The sequence below is a fragment of the Oryza brachyantha genome, chromosome 7 (genome assembly GCF_000231095.2).
Source record: "Oryza brachyantha chromosome 7, ObraRS2, whole genome shotgun sequence".
Classification (NCBI taxonomy): Eukaryota; Viridiplantae; Streptophyta; class Magnoliopsida; order Poales; family Poaceae; genus Oryza; species Oryza brachyantha.
Genome location: NC_023169.2, coordinates 9,588,811 through 9,607,112, shown reverse-complemented (window position 1 = coordinate 9,607,112; position 18,302 = coordinate 9,588,811). Strand labels below are relative to the sequence as shown.

General features: G+C 38.4%; 1 protein-coding gene across 2 annotated transcripts; it reads left to right on the top strand.

Annotated features, from left to right (window-relative positions):
- Positions 1-650: 650 nt before the first annotated feature.
- LOC102699877 (tetratricopeptide repeat protein 27 homolog) lies at positions 651-18,121 on the top strand. Of its 2 annotated transcripts, XM_015839945.2 has the most exons (21): positions 651-1,120; positions 3,978-4,128; positions 5,115-5,425; positions 6,124-6,205; positions 6,939-7,254; positions 8,492-8,550; positions 8,837-8,926; positions 10,882-10,973; positions 11,062-11,160; positions 11,266-11,343; positions 11,802-11,886; positions 11,987-12,045; positions 12,120-12,189; positions 13,682-13,773; positions 14,264-14,326; positions 14,402-14,468; positions 15,824-16,039; positions 16,119-16,238; positions 16,716-16,868; positions 17,138-17,231; positions 17,717-18,121. In XM_015839945.2, the coding sequence occupies exons 1-20, from the start codon at positions 720-722 to the stop codon at positions 17,219-17,221; spliced, it is 2,688 nt and encodes an 895-aa protein (XP_015695431.2). In that variant the 5' UTR covers positions 651-719; the 3' UTR covers positions 17,222-17,231; positions 17,717-18,121. The 2 variants fall into 2 exon arrangements, with proteins under 2 accessions (XP_015695431.2, XP_040382089.1); XM_040526155.1 differs by lacking the exon at positions 651-1,120 and having other exon boundaries at positions 4,043-4,128; positions 5,131-5,425; positions 17,717-18,117.
- Positions 18,122-18,302: the final 181 nt, after the last annotated feature.

Genomic DNA, 18,302 nt, shown 5'->3' with positions numbered 1-18,302 from the left:
CCACACGCCGCTGTAGCCCTCTCCTGCTTGCACCCGTGAACCAGGAGGGAGGACAGGGTTAGAGAGGGTATTTTGGTCTTTTCACGTGTCTTTTTCTTTTTTATTTATTTTTTTAACTTCTAACTCATGTTAGCCTAACGTCACGTCAGGGGTCAAACGGCCGATTCATTTTTAAAAAACGGGGTCAAAAATACAAAGTAAAAAAGAAGTCAAATGCGTAATTAGGGGGTGTTTAGTTGGTGAAATGAAAATTTTTGCACGTCACATCAGACGTTTGACTGGATATTGGAATGGATTTTCGGACACGAATGAAAAAACAAACTTCACGGCTGGCGTGGAAACCGCGAGACGAATCTTTTGAGCCTAATTAGTCAGTCATTAGCGCATATGAGTTACTGTAGCATTTATGGCTAATCACGTACTAATTAGACTCAAAAGATTCGTCGCACGATTTCTCACATAATTGTGCAATTAGTTTTTTGTTTTATCTATATTTAATACTCTATTTAGATGTCCAAAAATTTAATGTGATATTCTTAAGTGAAAATTTTTGGGAACTAAACAACCCCTTAGATGAATCGGAGCGGTAACTTCCTCTTACCAACAAAAACATTACTGTCCTTGACGTCCAGTCGTCGACCATTCGCTGCTTCGCTGGCCCTATTGCCCGTCGTTGTAGTAAAACCCTAAACCTCGCAGTCGCCGCCGCCCAAGCAGCCATGGCGGCGTCGCCCGACCCTCCGGGCCCCGCCACCTTCCTCCGCGAGGTCGAGCTCCGCCTCCTCCGCTGCACGCTCCCTTCCCTGGCCGCGCCCCCGGCACCCTCGCCTCCCCCTGTCCACCCGCTCGGCCCGGTCGCGGCCTCCGCCGTCGCCGCCGTCGAAGCGGGCGAGTACGCGGCCGCCCTAGCCTCCGCCGCCCCGCACCTCCTCCCGCCCGCCGCCTCCGCCTCCGCGCCCGAGTCCGCGGCGCAGTTCTACGGCGACCTCGCCACCGCCGTCGAGGCGTTCCTGCGCGGGGACGGCGGGGCGGCGGGCGATGAGTTCGAGTGCAGGTGCGCCGTCGTGCTCTCTGCCGCGGTGGCTGCGCTGCTCTCGTTCACGCAGCAGAACGTGACAGGGTGAGTTGCCCGGTTCCTCTGAATTTCTTGCTGGGTTGTGTGTCTCTGTTGCACCTGTATGCAGTGGCGGAGCCGGGACGAAAATCTGCCTTTGGCGAACTGCTAACTGTGTACTTTTTTGTCCCGAACTGTTAAACGGTGTAATTTTTTGCAAAAATTTTCTATATAAAAGTTATTTGAAAAAATCATATTAATTTATTTTGAAGTTGTTTGAAAAAATCATATTAATCTATTTTATATTTTTTAACAACTAATAATTAATTAATCATGTACTAATCTATTACTATGTTTTTCGCGCCAGATAAGTTAACTTATCCCCTTACCCCAAACGCGGCCTAAGTTCTAATTTGTGTATAAGAACCACATATGTAAAATAAAATGAAGCTATAATGCATTAACTTATAAATCATCGTGCGGATGGTACTCCATATAAATCACAATACTTATAAATCATTTTTTACGCGGCGTACAACACTGAGTATGGCGAGGGGTTCTGCCGGCGGCCAGGTATGGCGGCCGCCATAGCTCGCCATATAGGTGGCTCCGCCACTGCCTGTATGCAATTAGCTGATTCTGGATTCAGAATATGTTTTCTTGTTGGGAGAAATGGTATAAGTTCTTAAAAACTGAAAAAAATCTGACTCCCGGACTTCTTTCAAGCTTGCGCTTTAGTTGATAGGTCTAAGAATGCAGTGGGGGTATTCATGCCCTTTGGGACCAATCTGTTGAATGCAATGGGGAACTATGCCCTTTGGGACCAAGCTGTTGTAAATTTGATTGAATTCTGTGATACACATTGCTAAATTCAGGGTTTCCTGTTCCCTAGCACATAAGCTGATGCTCAATGGCCATGTCTTATAGATATTCTTCCTATACTAGCCATGTGCCTGTATGTTGCAAAAGGGTTTTTTGATAAAAGAAAAATGGTAGATTATTGGGGAAGTAATTCTAATAGTGGGTTGTTTGAATTGGCTCCACTGGTATACACGGTAGTGGTATGTACTCAATATGTCAAGCTTGAAGAAATCGATCGAGTTTCGATGGTCTAATATGAAGATTCTGATGGCCAAAATAGATCAGAGGAAGAATTGTTCATGATTATCAGAGGGTCTAAATGGAATATGCAAATCCTCGCCTCTACCTGCTCGAGGAGCACTGTGCTGTTGTTCAAAGGTCGTTGGTATACAATAATGTCGATCAAAGGAGTAGTGGTTTTAGTCTTTTTCTTCCACAAAGCAACCATGGCTATAGCGACAATAACTCTTGTCTTCCCAACCTATGATGAAGCAGCCATGGAAGGAAGTTGTGTTTCTTCAACCTTGTCTATGGGTTTACCTCACTAAATTCCCAGGATGCTAAGCCATTCTGATTGTTCTCTCTGCCTTCTGTCCTCTTGTACCTCTCCCTCCCCCCGTTGTACTTCTACCTGACATACATACTGTCCGTTCTCCACCACTCAGCTCTGTACCAATGCAAATTTGCACCACCTCTCCCTTTCTCTTCTTTATCTCACTCAGGATACCATCTCCTGCTACCTCAGTCTCTCATGCCATGGCTGATGACAATGATGGCCCTATCAATGGTGAGCTGAGCTCCCTTTAACTTCAGTGCCTGTAGAGCTGCTGCCGCCAGCGTGCAAATTGATGACAGCACTGCATCTTCCTCCTTAGGTCAGCTCTACTAAATCTTATTCCATGCCTATGGATTCACTAACACATTGGTGACAGTCCTCATTGGTAGGCTTCTGTTGACACTCCACAATGGAGCATGAACGACTTCATTCTTCCTTCTCAGCACCAGCAACACTTTTTGCTGCAGCAACCATGGAATGGTGTGGCTAGCTGACCATAAGCTCGGGGATGCTCTTGGAGTGGACTGTTCAGTCCTTGGTAGGTTTTGATTTGGGTCTGGATTGGTGCAGAGAGTGGAGTGCTCATCTGTGTTACTCTAAGACCCCTCATGTTAGTGGGTGGTGGCAACAAACTCATGCTCACCACCTTCATCACTTCCTTTTTAAAAGACCAGAGATATTAACAAAGAAAAATATGAAAATACTGTGGAGTGACATTCTGAAATCTCAAAATCTTTCATGCCAGCTGTAACAAGCAGTAAAAAAATGGGCCACAGTAGGAAATGCAACTGGGAAGCACTAGATTGTAGGTGAGGCACATCCAGTTCATGGTAAGAAGTATCTGGAGGATGCTGGTGGACAGGCCTAAAGATGCTGGTAGGAGAGAATGCAGTGGGTTCATATTCAACTCATGGGAACAATCTATAACCTCAGTAATAATAAAAAAAGTAGGGTTTAATATACCAAACCAATCAATGAATTGCTTAATATTAACTTTCTGTAAACCTTCTAAAACACGAACTAAAATGGAAGTGCATGGAATCTGTTTGCTACTTGTATAGTAAACACTTGCGCATTTGATGTTTCAGTATAACCTCTATCTTGCGTGACATATTACATCCTCTGTGTGATATTGTTAACACCTGCATGTTTCTGTTAATTATTCAACACATATATGTTGGTTTTGTTGTATACCAGAAAAATAACATTCAATTTGATTTATTGTTACCTCAAAAAAAGAATTGGTTTATCTTCTTTAGAATATTTGAAAGGAATTGGAATATCTTGAAAGATTTTAATGTTTTTATTAATTGTTAAACACATATATGTTGGTTGTGTTGTATACCAGAAAATTAACATTCAGTTTGGTTTATTTTTACCTCAAAAGAAGAGTTGGTTTCTTTTCTTTAGAATATTTTGAAAGGAATTGGAATATCTTGAAAGATTTTAATGCATCTAATATTTATTTGTGCAACTATATATTTGCTTTCTATGAAATATTTGTAGGCCCCAAGGTAAGTATTCCCCTTTCCCCTTCTGGACTTCATCTTTGGATGAAGGATGTTATAGGAATCTTGAAGGTGAATGGGATGCATGGGCTTCTGCTCGCATAGCTTCTACTGGTTCCCATGTTCATGGGAAATTCTCACTTATGCAGGTATGCTTTTGAGCCTTCGATCATTTATTTCTTTCATGCAACTTATCTTAGTGGTTTGCATAGTATTCGAGGTGACTTACATATTCCCTTCTTTTGAACTACTTGCACCTCCCCTCCAGTCTTTCTTCAATAAGTCGATCTATGTTGAAATGACTTGTTGTTTAACAGCATAAATAGATGGTAGGTTTCTGAGCCTTTTGAAATAACACTGTCATAATCATTGAATGCCAGGTGATTCAAGTCATCTATAGTTTATGACACACGCACAGTCTCTCCACTTAATGGACTACCCTATCCAGTCTACACCCTGACCCGACCAAATTTGAGCAAGTCTCAGGACACTAAACAATGGACAGTAATTGGATTGTGGACATGTTTTTTTACAAAAAAACAGCGGAATATTATACTTTTAAAAGGATAAGTATACTTTACCTTTTGTTTTGGTATAATGTTATCACAATAAATAAATAATATAAAATTTGGTTTTACACATGAATATAATATTGATAGTGTGTGCTTTTGTATCTTAAGACTATAAATTCATAGAATCAGAACTGGTGGGTTGCTATTTGCTGTTCATTGAATGCAGGGAGGTTTAAAATATCAAAATTTTTAACTGGTTGTGTTCTTAATTATGTCAACAGTAGGTTCAATTGAGTTAACCATGTTAGCGATTCCATGGTTTGCTGTATATTGAGCATTAGGTGTTATTGATGGCATCATGGTGACAAACCAACTTAACATTGGACCAATACCCCCCTCCAGAAAACTCTGTACCGATTCCCACTTCGAATAATCTTGTATCAGTTGCCTTGTTTCCTAATCAGCACTGTTATGGATATGTTGGTTTCAGAGTTTAGTCTGGCAAATTTGCTCAGTTCTCCTTGTGTAACTACAGACTTCAAGAGGGCAAATGAATTTGCCTTCTTTTTGTACTGTCTGTTTAAAAATTGTAACGAGTTAGATTCTATCTTACTGTTATGCAGTTTATTGTCTTTGCAGAACAAATGTTAACTTGTATAAAGAGTCTGGACACCACAGATTGTTGTAGTGTCTCATGGTGGTTGTGTAGACTATCTATGGTCCAGCAGAACATTGTCGATGAGTTATCATCCACTTTGTTTGATCAAGTACAAGAGTACAAGAATAAGACGTTGGCCCACTTTGGTGAACTTGAAAATGTTTTTAGCTACTGGGGTCCTTTGTTATGTGATGGAGAAGGCTCATACTTTGTCTCGGCTGCTTTCTTAGAAGCTGGAATTGCGGAATATAAATATGGCAGAATTGATCAATCAAGGTCGGTCTCCCTTTATAATTATTTAATTTAATGTAAAAGTTCACTGGATGATATTCATCATTTGTTTGTTATACTGACTACCTAAATCATTGATACTTCCTTGCTTGAGGCTGTTATTTAAGATCAGTAGGATTGAACTGACAGTCAGTGTAATAAATTTGTATGGACCTTTGCATTTCCAGATTTCGAAACATGATTTCCAACTATCATTTTCTAATTGCTCTCAAGTTAATTTCTATTCATGTGATATGATGTGCATGGCCATACATGATACTTTCAAGCAACTACAGATTGTGCTGAGAACAACTAAATTTAGTTTTTGCAACAGTTAGATATTTGTAATTGAAATATTGGTAAAAATGTATTCCTTCTACATAGTTTTTTTTTTCACTTTGTGAACTATTAACATTATCAGGAAAATCTACTTAGGATCCTGGGCATACAGTTCAATAAAAATAAGAAGGGGATGCTGATTGACAATCATTATCTACTAGGGATGGGCACAGGCCACTTGCAGGTATTTCTTGACCCATACCTAAAATGGAATTTAGTTCATTTATTTGAACTAGCATGGGCCAAGGAGTACTCGCTGGTCGACCCACACCCATCCCTATTATCTACTTTAATTTCAGCAAACTGTAGCCACGCTGAGTATAATACTACCATCTTAAAATTATTTTGATTGTGTATTTGATTAGGCTGCATCTGGATAGTGCTCAAGAAGCATGTGGGCTGCATCTCTCTCTCACAGGGATTCTTGGCTTTCGAACAATACATCAGGTGGATTATAATGCTCTACTTGTCCCTTTGTTTCTGTTATTCATATGATGCTTTTCATAGATAGATTCATAGGTGACTTATTTTCATTTAGCAAAGGATGTTAGGTAGATTTATCTTGAGTCTTCACCTCGATTTTGTTTTTACCAAATAACACCTAACCCCGCTTCAGTCTGTTTCTTCAAAGCATTGTTTATGCTAAATGAGAAAATTATACTGTATAATTGCGGTTACTTCAGTTACATGATTTATCTTATGTCACATGCATGTACTAGAGAGAGGAGAATTGAACTATGGTAGATGGTTGGACAAGGTATGTAGCTTCGGTGGAATGACGCCATGGTGTTGAAAGATCAGAAAAGACTAAGTGCACTAGGGCAGGGCAGAGAAGAAGATTGGGGAGATTAGATTAACGATTTGCCTAATTAAATAATGATCTGCTCTTCTTATATGCTGAAGAGTCCAGCCATAACTTTGGTATAACAGTGTCCAACTCTATTGAGAATCCTAAAATTGCCCTACTACCTAGAATCAATACTTAATGACTTGAATTCTGTTTAAACAATCGATGGAGTTGAACTTGCTGGCCACTGTGCTGCTTATTCCTGCACGTGTTTGCTTCATCCTGATGGCCATACTGTTTCCTCTACATGACATTTTGCTCTTCTATAACATAAATTCATAAAGAGAACATTTATCCTTTAAAAACTTTGAAGTGAACTGTTCCTTGCTATAGGTGAACGCAAAGTCCCAAATGGTACTTGTTGCAAATAGCAGTGAACCAGCAGCTGGCGAGGGACACGCAACAAAACTCACAGGAACTCAGGATGATGCCGCTGCTTTGAAAAATGCAAGGAGTTCTGTTCCTGGTGAAAGTGATGAATTCTGTGACATACTAAGAATGCCAAGACTGGTAGAAAATGAAAGTGATTCAGGCAATGAAAGCACAAAAGATTCAGGCAAGAAGGCTGTACTGACAGCTATGCAGCAAGCTGCTGTCCTTGCAGAATGTTTACATGTTAGCCGAAGGAGTCGGCATGATGAGATGTCTGGTATGCCCATATTTATCATTCATTGTGTAGTGTGGACAGTATTGGTGAACTTTGGTCCTTCTCTAAACTTATTCTGATATTACTATATCTTGGCGACTTTCTAGTTTTCAAATAGATGGAGCCACAAAGATGGCTAATTTTCTCAATAATTGCAAAATACATAAATTTAAAAGCATCATGTTCTTATATACATCATAGATGTGGAAAGTCTCAATGAATGCTTGTTTGGCCTGCATATTTTACCTTGGAAGGCGACAAGTCTCAACGAGCAGAAGCTGCCTGTTGTGGCTAAAGCGATGTACTGCAATAGCTTGGCATTCTGTTAATTTGTTATTTGGTTAAATTTTAAAACTTTGAGTGGTGTTGCATCAGCAAATCCATCTTCTGGCACTCACAAAATCATTTCTGAATCTTTAGTTTTTAATTTAATTTGCCAGTACTCATTTTCTTCTCAATTGATGTGAGTTGTATTTTGTACATTGTCTGACTCAAATGAAATTATGTAGGGAAAACAGTAGGGGAGAACCGAGTGAGATGTGTACTTTCAACTAAGGCTTATCAGTTTTATCCTCAACTCGGACTTTAGTTAGTGAACAGGCTAACCTTGATAACCAAATAAATTCAAAATTTTCTTGTGGGTTGTCTATGATATATATCTGTGAAATGATGGTGCCTGGGCACTATGTAGCCCTAGAAGCGTTTATTACATTGTTTTATATAATACTAAGGAAAAAGTCCATATACTATCCTAAACTTTACATGGAAGTCTGTCTAGCACGTTGAACTTAAAAACAACTGGACCTCCAAAAAATACAAAGGATTGTAGTAACCTCGTGAACTCTTTGATTCCTTCCTCTATACAAGAATCTAATGCTAAAGGGTTCCTAGGCTCTAATCCTCTCGTATGCCCTAATGTTGCTACTTCTTTTTGAACGACCACCTCTCTTTTGGTTTTGGGCCTTTTGGCTTGGTTACTTAGGGCCTTTTCCTTGGGTATTTATAGCCCTGGCTAGTTCTATTCCAAAAGAAAGTGGGGATCCTAATCCTAATAGATTAGCTTGGATTCTTTTGGGCTTTCTTTATCCTAGTCCTGTTAGATTAGAATCACCCTTTTTACAACATAAACTTCTTTGGAGCTCTTTTATTAATCATGTATATCACTCAAATGATATGCCTCTGTATTTTTCATGTATTCTGCTATGCACATGTAAGTTATTTGGCATTTTTATTTACACAGGGTGGGAGATGGCACCATACATAGAGTCAATTGATTCTCAGGAGGAGTCCTACTTTGTGGTATGGTTTAATTGCATCAAATTATTTGCTGGAAACATGTGCATCCCTAATCCTACACAGGTGTATTACATAAAATTATAAACCGGCAAAGGCTGTCCCCAAACTATTTTAGACCATTGGCCATTGAACCTGTCACATGCAAGTTGCAACTCTAATCTTATATGCGTACATAAAGAGGCAAAATGTTAATTTGTTGGATGTTTTGCTGTGTGCTGTCCAATTATATCTATATTATTATCATTCAGCTTTGGTCAAATGAAGTTCAGTCACGCCTTCCTTATTTCAGGTCAGGAGTTTGTGTGATATTCTGCGTATTAGATGGGAGTCCACCCGCAGTCGGACTAAGCAGAGGGCACTATTAATGATGGAAAATCTGGTAAATGCATTATCAGTTACTACATTCGCGCAATTTTCCCCATTAGGTCTCAGTTTTCATGTTTCTGTGTTGATCTTTCTGAGATGCATTTTGCTTTTAGTCTTACAAACTCATAGAATCTACATATGTGTTCATGGTTTAACAAATCGTCACAATACTATGCTGTTAAGACAACTTTTTACAGAATTACATGCTCTTTGTCAATTTTCATACATACCGCTAAGATATGCTTATAACGAGTCTTAATTAATGGACTTCAACCAGCTGCAGCAGTGGGGTCACCTCTTGGGCAAGTCAGGGCCCACCCAGGCTTGGCACCTCCGTGAGCTGTGCTCAACTGCTGAAAATACTGTGGACCGTTAGTAGGTAATAAGGGCCCCTTGTTGCCTGGACTTGAGATTATTAGTGGTTTCCAACTAGATGCATCTGTAAGTCTGAAGCGTCACATGGGAACTTCTGCCAATTAAGATTTGCAAGAAGCAACCACGTGGTCGTGTGGTTTAAGTAATGTCTTGTAAGACATCAGTAACTCCGCTTTAGAAACATCAGCGCTTATGCATCCATGTGGCATAAGCCATGATGTGTTTTCCTTGTAGAAGCTTCCAGGATTTAATGGGCATTATAAGGAGTGATGAAATACTTGGATAGTTGATTACAATTTGATAGGATATTGGGCAAAACTTCCAGATAAGTGCTGTCTTGCTTTTCCCCAAAATCCCACCCTCCCTTATCTTGTAAACTGTTCACCCTAGTTAGCAGCCTTAACCATTTTTCATTGAGTTAAATGGAAGCACTAATTGAAAGAGTCCACCTGTTAGAACTTCCTTCTTGCAGTGTTCTTTAGGGTGAGTTTGAGATTGATTGAAGATGTATCTCATTAGTGAATCAATAATTAAGTATTAGCTATTGCAATCTTAAAAAATAGATTAATATAATTTTTTAAAGAAACTTTTAGATTTTATATATATATGCAAAACATACCATTTAGTAGTTCGGAAAGTGTGCTCACTGAAACCAAGGGAAGTTTTTAGCTCAACCCTCTGCCAAACAGAGCCAATGTTCTCCTATGCACTACAATACCCTGATCTGGTTCAGTTCTCTCTGCTATAGTTTTTATTTGAACAATAGCACAGTTCCTTCAAGGAAACACTATTGAAGCAATAGTTGCTTCATTTACTTGATTGCTAGACCAGTTCTTTGTTAGATCAAATTGTCATTAAATTACTGTGCTGACAATGGGTAGATATAGAAAATATTAATATGGACATAGTGGTTACATAAATCACACTCAGTGTGACTGACAAGACAAATGTAACCAAATCCATGTTAATAGTTCTGCTCGTACATTGTGGTTGCTGTAAGAATCTAGTAGTACTAGCATATTACCCATGCGTTGCAACGGGGTCTTATTAAAAAATATCATTAGCATTTTATTAAAATAGAATTAATAAAAGTGGTTTGATATATAGGTCGCAATTTTTTTTATTTTAAAAAATAGGAGTGAGTTGGTGGTGGGGTAGGTGGCAGATTCACCACCACCCACCACCACCACTACTCCCTTTTATAGGAGTAGTAGATAAGTTGTTTGGAGAACTGATATGCCTTTTCTTGGAGGAGAATAAAAAAAAGTTTTTTTTTTCACGATCTATTTCTTTAATTGGTCTGTCAAACTGATGTGCTGAACACTTTGGTTTAGATCTGACTTGATTTATTCACATGTTCTTGATACTTTGTGATAGGTCAAATTGATTTACCCAATGATCATAATATTTTGTTTGTTCATATTTTGGCTTGATTTGTAAGCCAACAATCCCCAGCACATCCTGGTGGAAAGGCTGGTGATTATGGGCTCCCAAAACAGGGCCTTTGAGAAGGTTGGGGGAGAAGTGGCTATCTCCTGTCTGTACTTTCAATTTCTGGTGCTACTAATACTTATATTTTGTGCATTTCCTTAGGTTGAAAATATTGGCAATGATTTCCCTGTGGCTGCACAGAGAGCCAAACTGGTTTTCGGAATTCAGATGGCAACTCTCCCTGCATTAAGAAAGTATGTATTGATATAAGCCTTGCTGTTTTTCCTTTGTTTCAGAAAAAAAAAAAACTAATTTGACTTGTTTTGCTACATATGAAATCAGAGAATATGGTGAGCTTTTGATAAGTTGTGGTATAGTTGGAGAAGCACTGGATATTTTTAAAGATCTTGAATTGTGGGATAATTTAATCTACTGCTATAGGTATGCGTTCCATTTGAAATATACCTGGCATACAATCAGTTGATATTGTTCTTGTATGAGTTAACAGTTGCCGTAAAAGAAAAGTTAACAATTGTTCTTTGGCAGATTATTAGGTAAAGTTGCTGATGCCACTAGTATAATAAATGCTCGAATATCGGTTACACCCCATGACCCAAGATTATGGTAAGTAGATTTTTTTTATTTACTTGAGATGTTCTAGGCTATTTATGTGGGTTTACAGCCTCATTTGTCATATGCTATTTTAGCAATTGCCTATGACTTAATAAATTCTTTAACATAACTTCCTATCTTCTACAGTTCCACCTAAAATTTCAAATCATTTTTGTTTGGAGCCAATATGGAGAATTTATTTATTTTAAAGTAAATGTCCAAAAGTTGTACAAATACTTTGATAAAAAAATCCTAAATTACACTTCAAGAAAATTTCAACCTCAAACTATGACACTATAACTGACCCATCCTCAATGATCTCAAAGGTATTCCGCTTGGTTTTCATCTGTCATTGTGTCAGCCATACACTTCACTTTATGGAATGACTCTGTTCTGACTCGAATAATTTTGTTTTATCTTTGGTGCTGAATGGAAATCTGTGTTGGCTGATGGAAATTATTTACATCTAGGTGTTCACTTGGTGATGTTACTAATAATGATGATTATTACAAGAAAGCATTGGAAGTATCAAATAACAAATCTGCTCGAGCTCTGGTATTTTCCTTCCTCAGTTGCTTTTGTCATCAAACTGTTACTAATGCATGTTTTCATAAATGGAGTATTTGTCTTAACGATCTTTTACCTTTTGGTGTAGCGTTCACTGGCTCGCAGTGCATACAACAGGAATGACTTCCATGCATCCAAAATACTCTGGTATGGAACTAATTTTGAGTGAATTGTTTTTTACATTTTCATCTGAAAATTGCATATTTTTGAACTTTGGGTAGGGAATCCGCATTGGCATTGAATACTTTGTTTCCAGATGGCTGGTTTGCATATGGAACAGTGGCATGGAAGGTAACTTTCAAAATTGTATCTATTTTTTGTATCGAGAATTTTTCGGAGGCTACAGTTAATTGCACACTAGAACCTTTTTTTGTGTGTCCTGCCTGAAATTTGCTTATCAGTACTATAAGCCATAATATTTGTGTCATGTTCATGTTTTTTGTTTGCAGATGCGTAAAAAACATCCAATAAACATTTAGTGTTACCCTGGTTCAATGATTTTTCTGTGTTAATCGCATGGTTCTTGAAGCGTCACCTAGGTGTCCGAGCGCAGTTGGGAAGCAAAGCATCGCCACCGCCTAGCGTTCTTGTTGACTTTTTGCCTTATTTTCATATTCCAATTGAAAACATGATTAGGTCTCTAGTATGCCTCTTGTGCTCATGTGTGCAAGGCATCGCCTTAAACGTCTAGGCGTCACCTAGGCAATTGGGGGCCGGGGGGGGGGGGGGGGGTCGCCTTGCCTTGTCACGTTAAGAACACTGATTGAACAGTAGTATTAACCTTTTGGGGCATAGGCATGAAAGGTTGGATAAGTCGCATTTTAACAGGTTTCTAATATCTGATGAGTTGGATAACAATTCTAAGTAATCTTCCTCCTGTATAATGATCCTGTTCACAATATCATATCAAATTTATGCAAAAAAGAATAAGGTTAATGAAAACTGTCTGCATACTTGTGTCATATTTAGGCATTTATAAAAAATGGTTTATGCTTTTATACTTATAGGTTAATGATTATACACTAGTGAATAACGATGAACCTGTGCAGCTAAGTTTTCTTGTTATTCATTTAGTGAGATGTCTTTGCTACATACAACTGTTAGTCACAAACATGTTTGCATACCTTTCCTCTTCACTTGTTTCCACTCTCTGAAGACTTGTAGGATGGTTCTTGGATTTTAGATGCTTTGAAAATCGTATGTATTGTGCACAAGTATACATATATAATTGTAACATACTCCCTCTGTCCCAAGTAACTTGATTTTTCACCTATTCCACATACCAATACCAAAGCAAAGAGATTAGAATACACTTCACTTTATCAAATTCCAATGCAATTGTCCCCCTACTTTATCTAGTTTCAATGCATTTGTTCCCTACTTTCACAAACTTTCAATGCAACGATCGCTCAAAAGTGGACTTATTTTGGGACAAACAAGATGGACCAAAGATGATGTTATTTTGGGAAGGAGGAAGCATTAATTTATAATGCAGGAGAAATATCATGCTAGATGATTAAGTTATTAGAGAAAAACTTTTCTTGCCTAAATGACATGCTATACAGTTTCTGTTTCCCCATTATCATTCAACTTAGTGTTCTCCAATCTCCACCATGGGATTAGTTGCTACCATGATTGCACTATAGTAGCTCTTCTGCCTGTATTTCCATGGACAGATTTGCTCACTTATAACATAGAATAGATGGACACTATTAATAGTTATTTTCAATTAACTTGGACTTGGTGAAAAAAATAATCTACTATTTTTGTTTTGTGCATACAGGATAAAGATCTTCAGAAAGCTGTGGATGCTTTTAGTCGCTCTGTGCAGATAGATCCTGAAAATGGAGAAGCATGGAACAACATAGCCTGCCTGTATGCTCACTTTTGCTATTTATTCCTTCATTATTATACTATGGTGGTGATGTTTCACTTGGTATATTGTGCCCTGATTTCATTATTCACCTCAAAGATGCAGTTCTTTTTCCTCCTTTGCACAGGAAATATTATCTCATTTGGGAAAATAATGAAGTCCTCATATCAACCTAACTGTAGAGATTTTTGTCAAAAAGCTTTAGGGAGCAGTTCTAGGATATATATTAGTTTAGAAATCATTGCCTTAAAATTAACTGCATGGAAAGATGCATGCTTAGGTGTTTAGAAGTTATGGTTTTGGTGCAGTAAGTATGCAAATAAAAAACTACTTCCTAAGCTTTAGTGCTTAGGTGGGGTTAACATGTTCTGGGGATGGAAAAGCTAGGCTTATTGGGTCTGAGGAAGTTCTGGATGTTCCATTATCATGTAAGCTTAGTTTTCTTGTGTTATAGGTTTTTGTATTATATCTCTGTTGTTGTTCACTGTCCAGGCACATGATTAGAGGAAAGAGCCAAGCAGCAGTTCAAGCATTCAAGGAAGCTGTAAAGTTCAAGTGTGTAGAACATTATATTCAATAAATTTCATTACTTTAAAGTTTCTGATTAGCAATAAATCAATTCCTTTTTAGGAGGAATAGCTGGGAAGTTTGGGATAATTACAGCAAGGTTCTTTTGGATACAGGGAATACTCGACAGGTGAGCTGTATATTAGTTTACTTTTCTCGCTTGAAGCTTGCGTTTTAAACTTTTAGGTGAGTTTATTTGAGAGTTCATCATGTTTATTGAGAGCTCATCAAATGCATAAGCTTATATATTCAATAGCTCATCTCCTAATTTTATACAATATTTTTTAATGCTTTCACACACTCCTTGTTAAAAAATGTTTATTTCTTCATTTGCTTATTTTGTCTAATTCATTATTAGGTGCTGATACTAATCTTTCTACAGATTGTCTCCTGTACTTTACCATGCCATGAAGAAAAATACACTTCTAGGTGCCAAAGCTCTAGAATTGCACTTTCTAGGTTCAAACTGCACATGGTTATATCTTACAAGCGATCTGACGCCTGATCGCTTGCCAACATGGATCTTTGAACACTTAGTATGACTGTATGAGTGAAGATGCATTCATGTCCATGGCTAACAACAGTGGGGTTACCACTTCACCACTAATATTAGTTATCCCCTTCGCTACTGATTTCTTCCCTGATGCCAGTGCTCCACACACTTCAGCCTGCCCTCCATATCCAAGGTTGCTGGCCACCTCCTAGTTGGAGAGCAACTTACTCCGGATGCCCTAATGGCCAACATAAATCTAACCCTAAAGGATCAGATCAGTACATACCACCCCAACTAACATCACCACGGAGCAAAGCCATGAAACAGAAATGGACAAGGAGTCCACAACAGTCAACCAACCTAACTTAGGTCTCTACTGCCGAACACCAGCAAAAACTACAACTACTTTCTCATCTTGTCCAGATCCAAGGCACACTACATAGCCAGGAGGGTTGAGAAAGAAACCAAACTTGATACATTGTTGGTAAGTAGCATGGTGTCAGGTCAGTTGTAAGATGGTGTAAGACACAACCATGTGTGATTTGGATTGTACTGTAAACCCTTTAAACAAGTGCAGTGTCGGAGTGCGATTCTAGGTTTAAGGGATCCACATGACAACTCTCATGACAAGTTTAATGGCCAACAATGCATTTTGCTCATTACCAAATTGTTTATTGTAGAAAGAGATTGGTGGAACACCTCACACCCAATTAGAGGGGGTGACCATGTATAGATATTATAGCCGAGGTTGGTAGAATAGATACTCAATTAGAGGATTTGAATACAATATATGTACTACCATACATACATGCTATACAAATATATCTAATAGTTACTAATCTAGAATATGAGCATTTGAATTACATGTCTTTTTGTCAGCATTTTGCAGGATGAATATTTTTACCTCATTTGAATATATCAGACCATGCCAGCTAGTATGATTTTAATTTGTTCATCATGATTATTAAAATAATATGAGGTACCCTGTGCAGACACTAGAGGCTGTCAAAATAGTACTAAACTTGTCGTCGAACAAACGCTTCAACACTGATTTGTTGGAAAAAGTGATGACCATGCTTGAAGAACAACCTACACATCTCTGTGATACTCAAGAAACTGAATCTATCAGCAGCAGTTCAGGTGATGCAAATCAAGAGACCAGGAAGTCCAACCAGTTGTTAGATATAATTGGTGATATCCTTCAGCAGGTTCATAAGCTATATGAAATGCATATCTTCTTATATTCCAACATCTTTGTGTGTTATATCTGATTGGTATTGTCTGTAGATTGTACAAAGTGGGGGTAGCAATTCGGAGATATGGGGTTTGTATGCAAGGTGGCATAAAACTAAGGGTAACCTCATTGCATGTTCGGAAGCTCTGTTGAAGCAAGTGCGATCTCTCCAGGTGTGTACAGCATGACTATGCTCATGCTGACTGTGATAACATCTTTGTTTGCTTGCCATTAAAAGTTCCATTGATTTCTGTGTCTCATCTCCTTAAAGCCCAGACATGCCTTGCTTGGATCATAGCTATGGTAGGTGGTTCCACTGCTGCCCTACTAAAAACCTGGTATCAATTGTGATATTCAGGATGGGCATGGCTAATGTTGCAATGTCAGAGAGAATTTTGTCTGTTGAGTTTGTGCATGATACACTTGAATGGACATGACCCTTTTCTACTTTCTTATACAAAAGTCAGTAATTTTACCTTGTTACCCCTAGCTGCAAATGTGTGGAATTTTGAAAATATGCCTTCCATTGTTATTACTGATTTGTGCTTCATTTTTGTCTCATGAAATCATTTAATTCTGCTTGTTTCTATATCATTATTGATAGCATGCACTGTTATATCGTGTTATTAATTAGACTAGTGTACTTGCAGGGTTCTGGACTATGGCATGACCAGATGAAGTTCACTAAGTATGCTCAAGCTTCTCTGCAGCTTTGCAAGGTGTACATGGAAATTTCTTCTTCAACTGGAAGCCGACGAGAGTTATTTTCAGCTGAGATGCACCTTAAAAGCTCCTTAAAACAGGTAGATGACTCATTTCATGCACTGTTCCATTTCACTTGTATGTGAAATTGATAGGTTGTGATGTAGACTTTATGATCCTTAGCCAGAAAGAATGGGTAATGAACAATTGAATATGTGATGCTAAGATCAGCTACAACATATGGCTGTAATATCTTCAGAAATAACATAGCAAAACAAAACAAAATGCCAATTCTAAATAAGTTAAGTCTGTTTGCTCTCTAATGCCCCGTTCCTCCAGATAGCTCATTGTTTGGACCTCTCTTATGTAGGCGGCAGACTTCTTACATACCCCCGAGTATAAAGCTCTCGATGACTGCCTTGCAGAAATAAAAAACCTTATTGGCTCTACCTAGAGTTACTGAGGTGGGCTCAGTTCTTAATTTTCATTTCTTTATAAAGTTTTGACCGAGGTACTGAAATTTGATAGTAACTGCTACAGAGACTACAGGGCAAATGTTTAATTTGGTGAGAACCACTGCATACATTTTTCTGGTGGATTGGGTTACAGGATTGACAGCAGAATTTTGTTTTCATCCGTAAATGCCTTTTCTGCCCATTGGCATATTTTGTTAGAAACATGGAAAGGTATTCATTAGAAATAAAAAATAGTTTGGTCCGTGGCTTAGGTTTAGGCGAGTTTTTGCTGCTGTGAAATCAATTTATGGTTCAATCAGTTTGGTGGTGTTTGGCTAGCGTCGGCATTTGTCATCATTGGTGGTGGTCGTTTGTCTGGTCTAATTCATCTAGGTTTGGAACCACTGGTTGACATAAAGATATGCCTGCATGCCTGATGTATGATAGAAATATGCTCAGCCCAGCTCATGATTCGGTTTCTCATTTCTTTGTAGATCTCATTGTGAATCATGATCAACTGTTCAGAACATCCCCGAGTTTCCCATTGAACAAGTGACGACAAGCGTCATCACAGGAAGATACATCTCTTAACAAATGCAACTTTAAAGTTCCAACTCCTGCGTCAGGAGTCATCGGGGAAGACTACTCTCTGTTGTAAACTTAGTATGTAACTTTATCGGCATATGTGGTTATATGAGGAAGGTCTGCGCAATTTTCTTATAGCTAAAAACGTGCTACAAAAGCTAGTTGCAACACAGAGTCAAAGAAACTGTGAAAGAGATCTCATAATTTATAGTATGTCTACAACTAATTATTTTATGGATGGACTATATATCAGTTGTAGATGATGTGCCAATTTTCATAGGTAATGGTTATATCTTATTGCTACTTTTTCTCTATTCATGGGCTTTACATATTCTACATTTCAAAGAGGCCCAAACTTTCACCCTTTAGTGTTAAACCACCCTTTGGAACAAATAGTTAACGGAGGATTTTTGTCGATTTTGAATCTTATAAATTAGTTTTCCAAATCGATCCTTTGCAACCAAAGATTGGACAACATTGATTCCTATGAAGTCC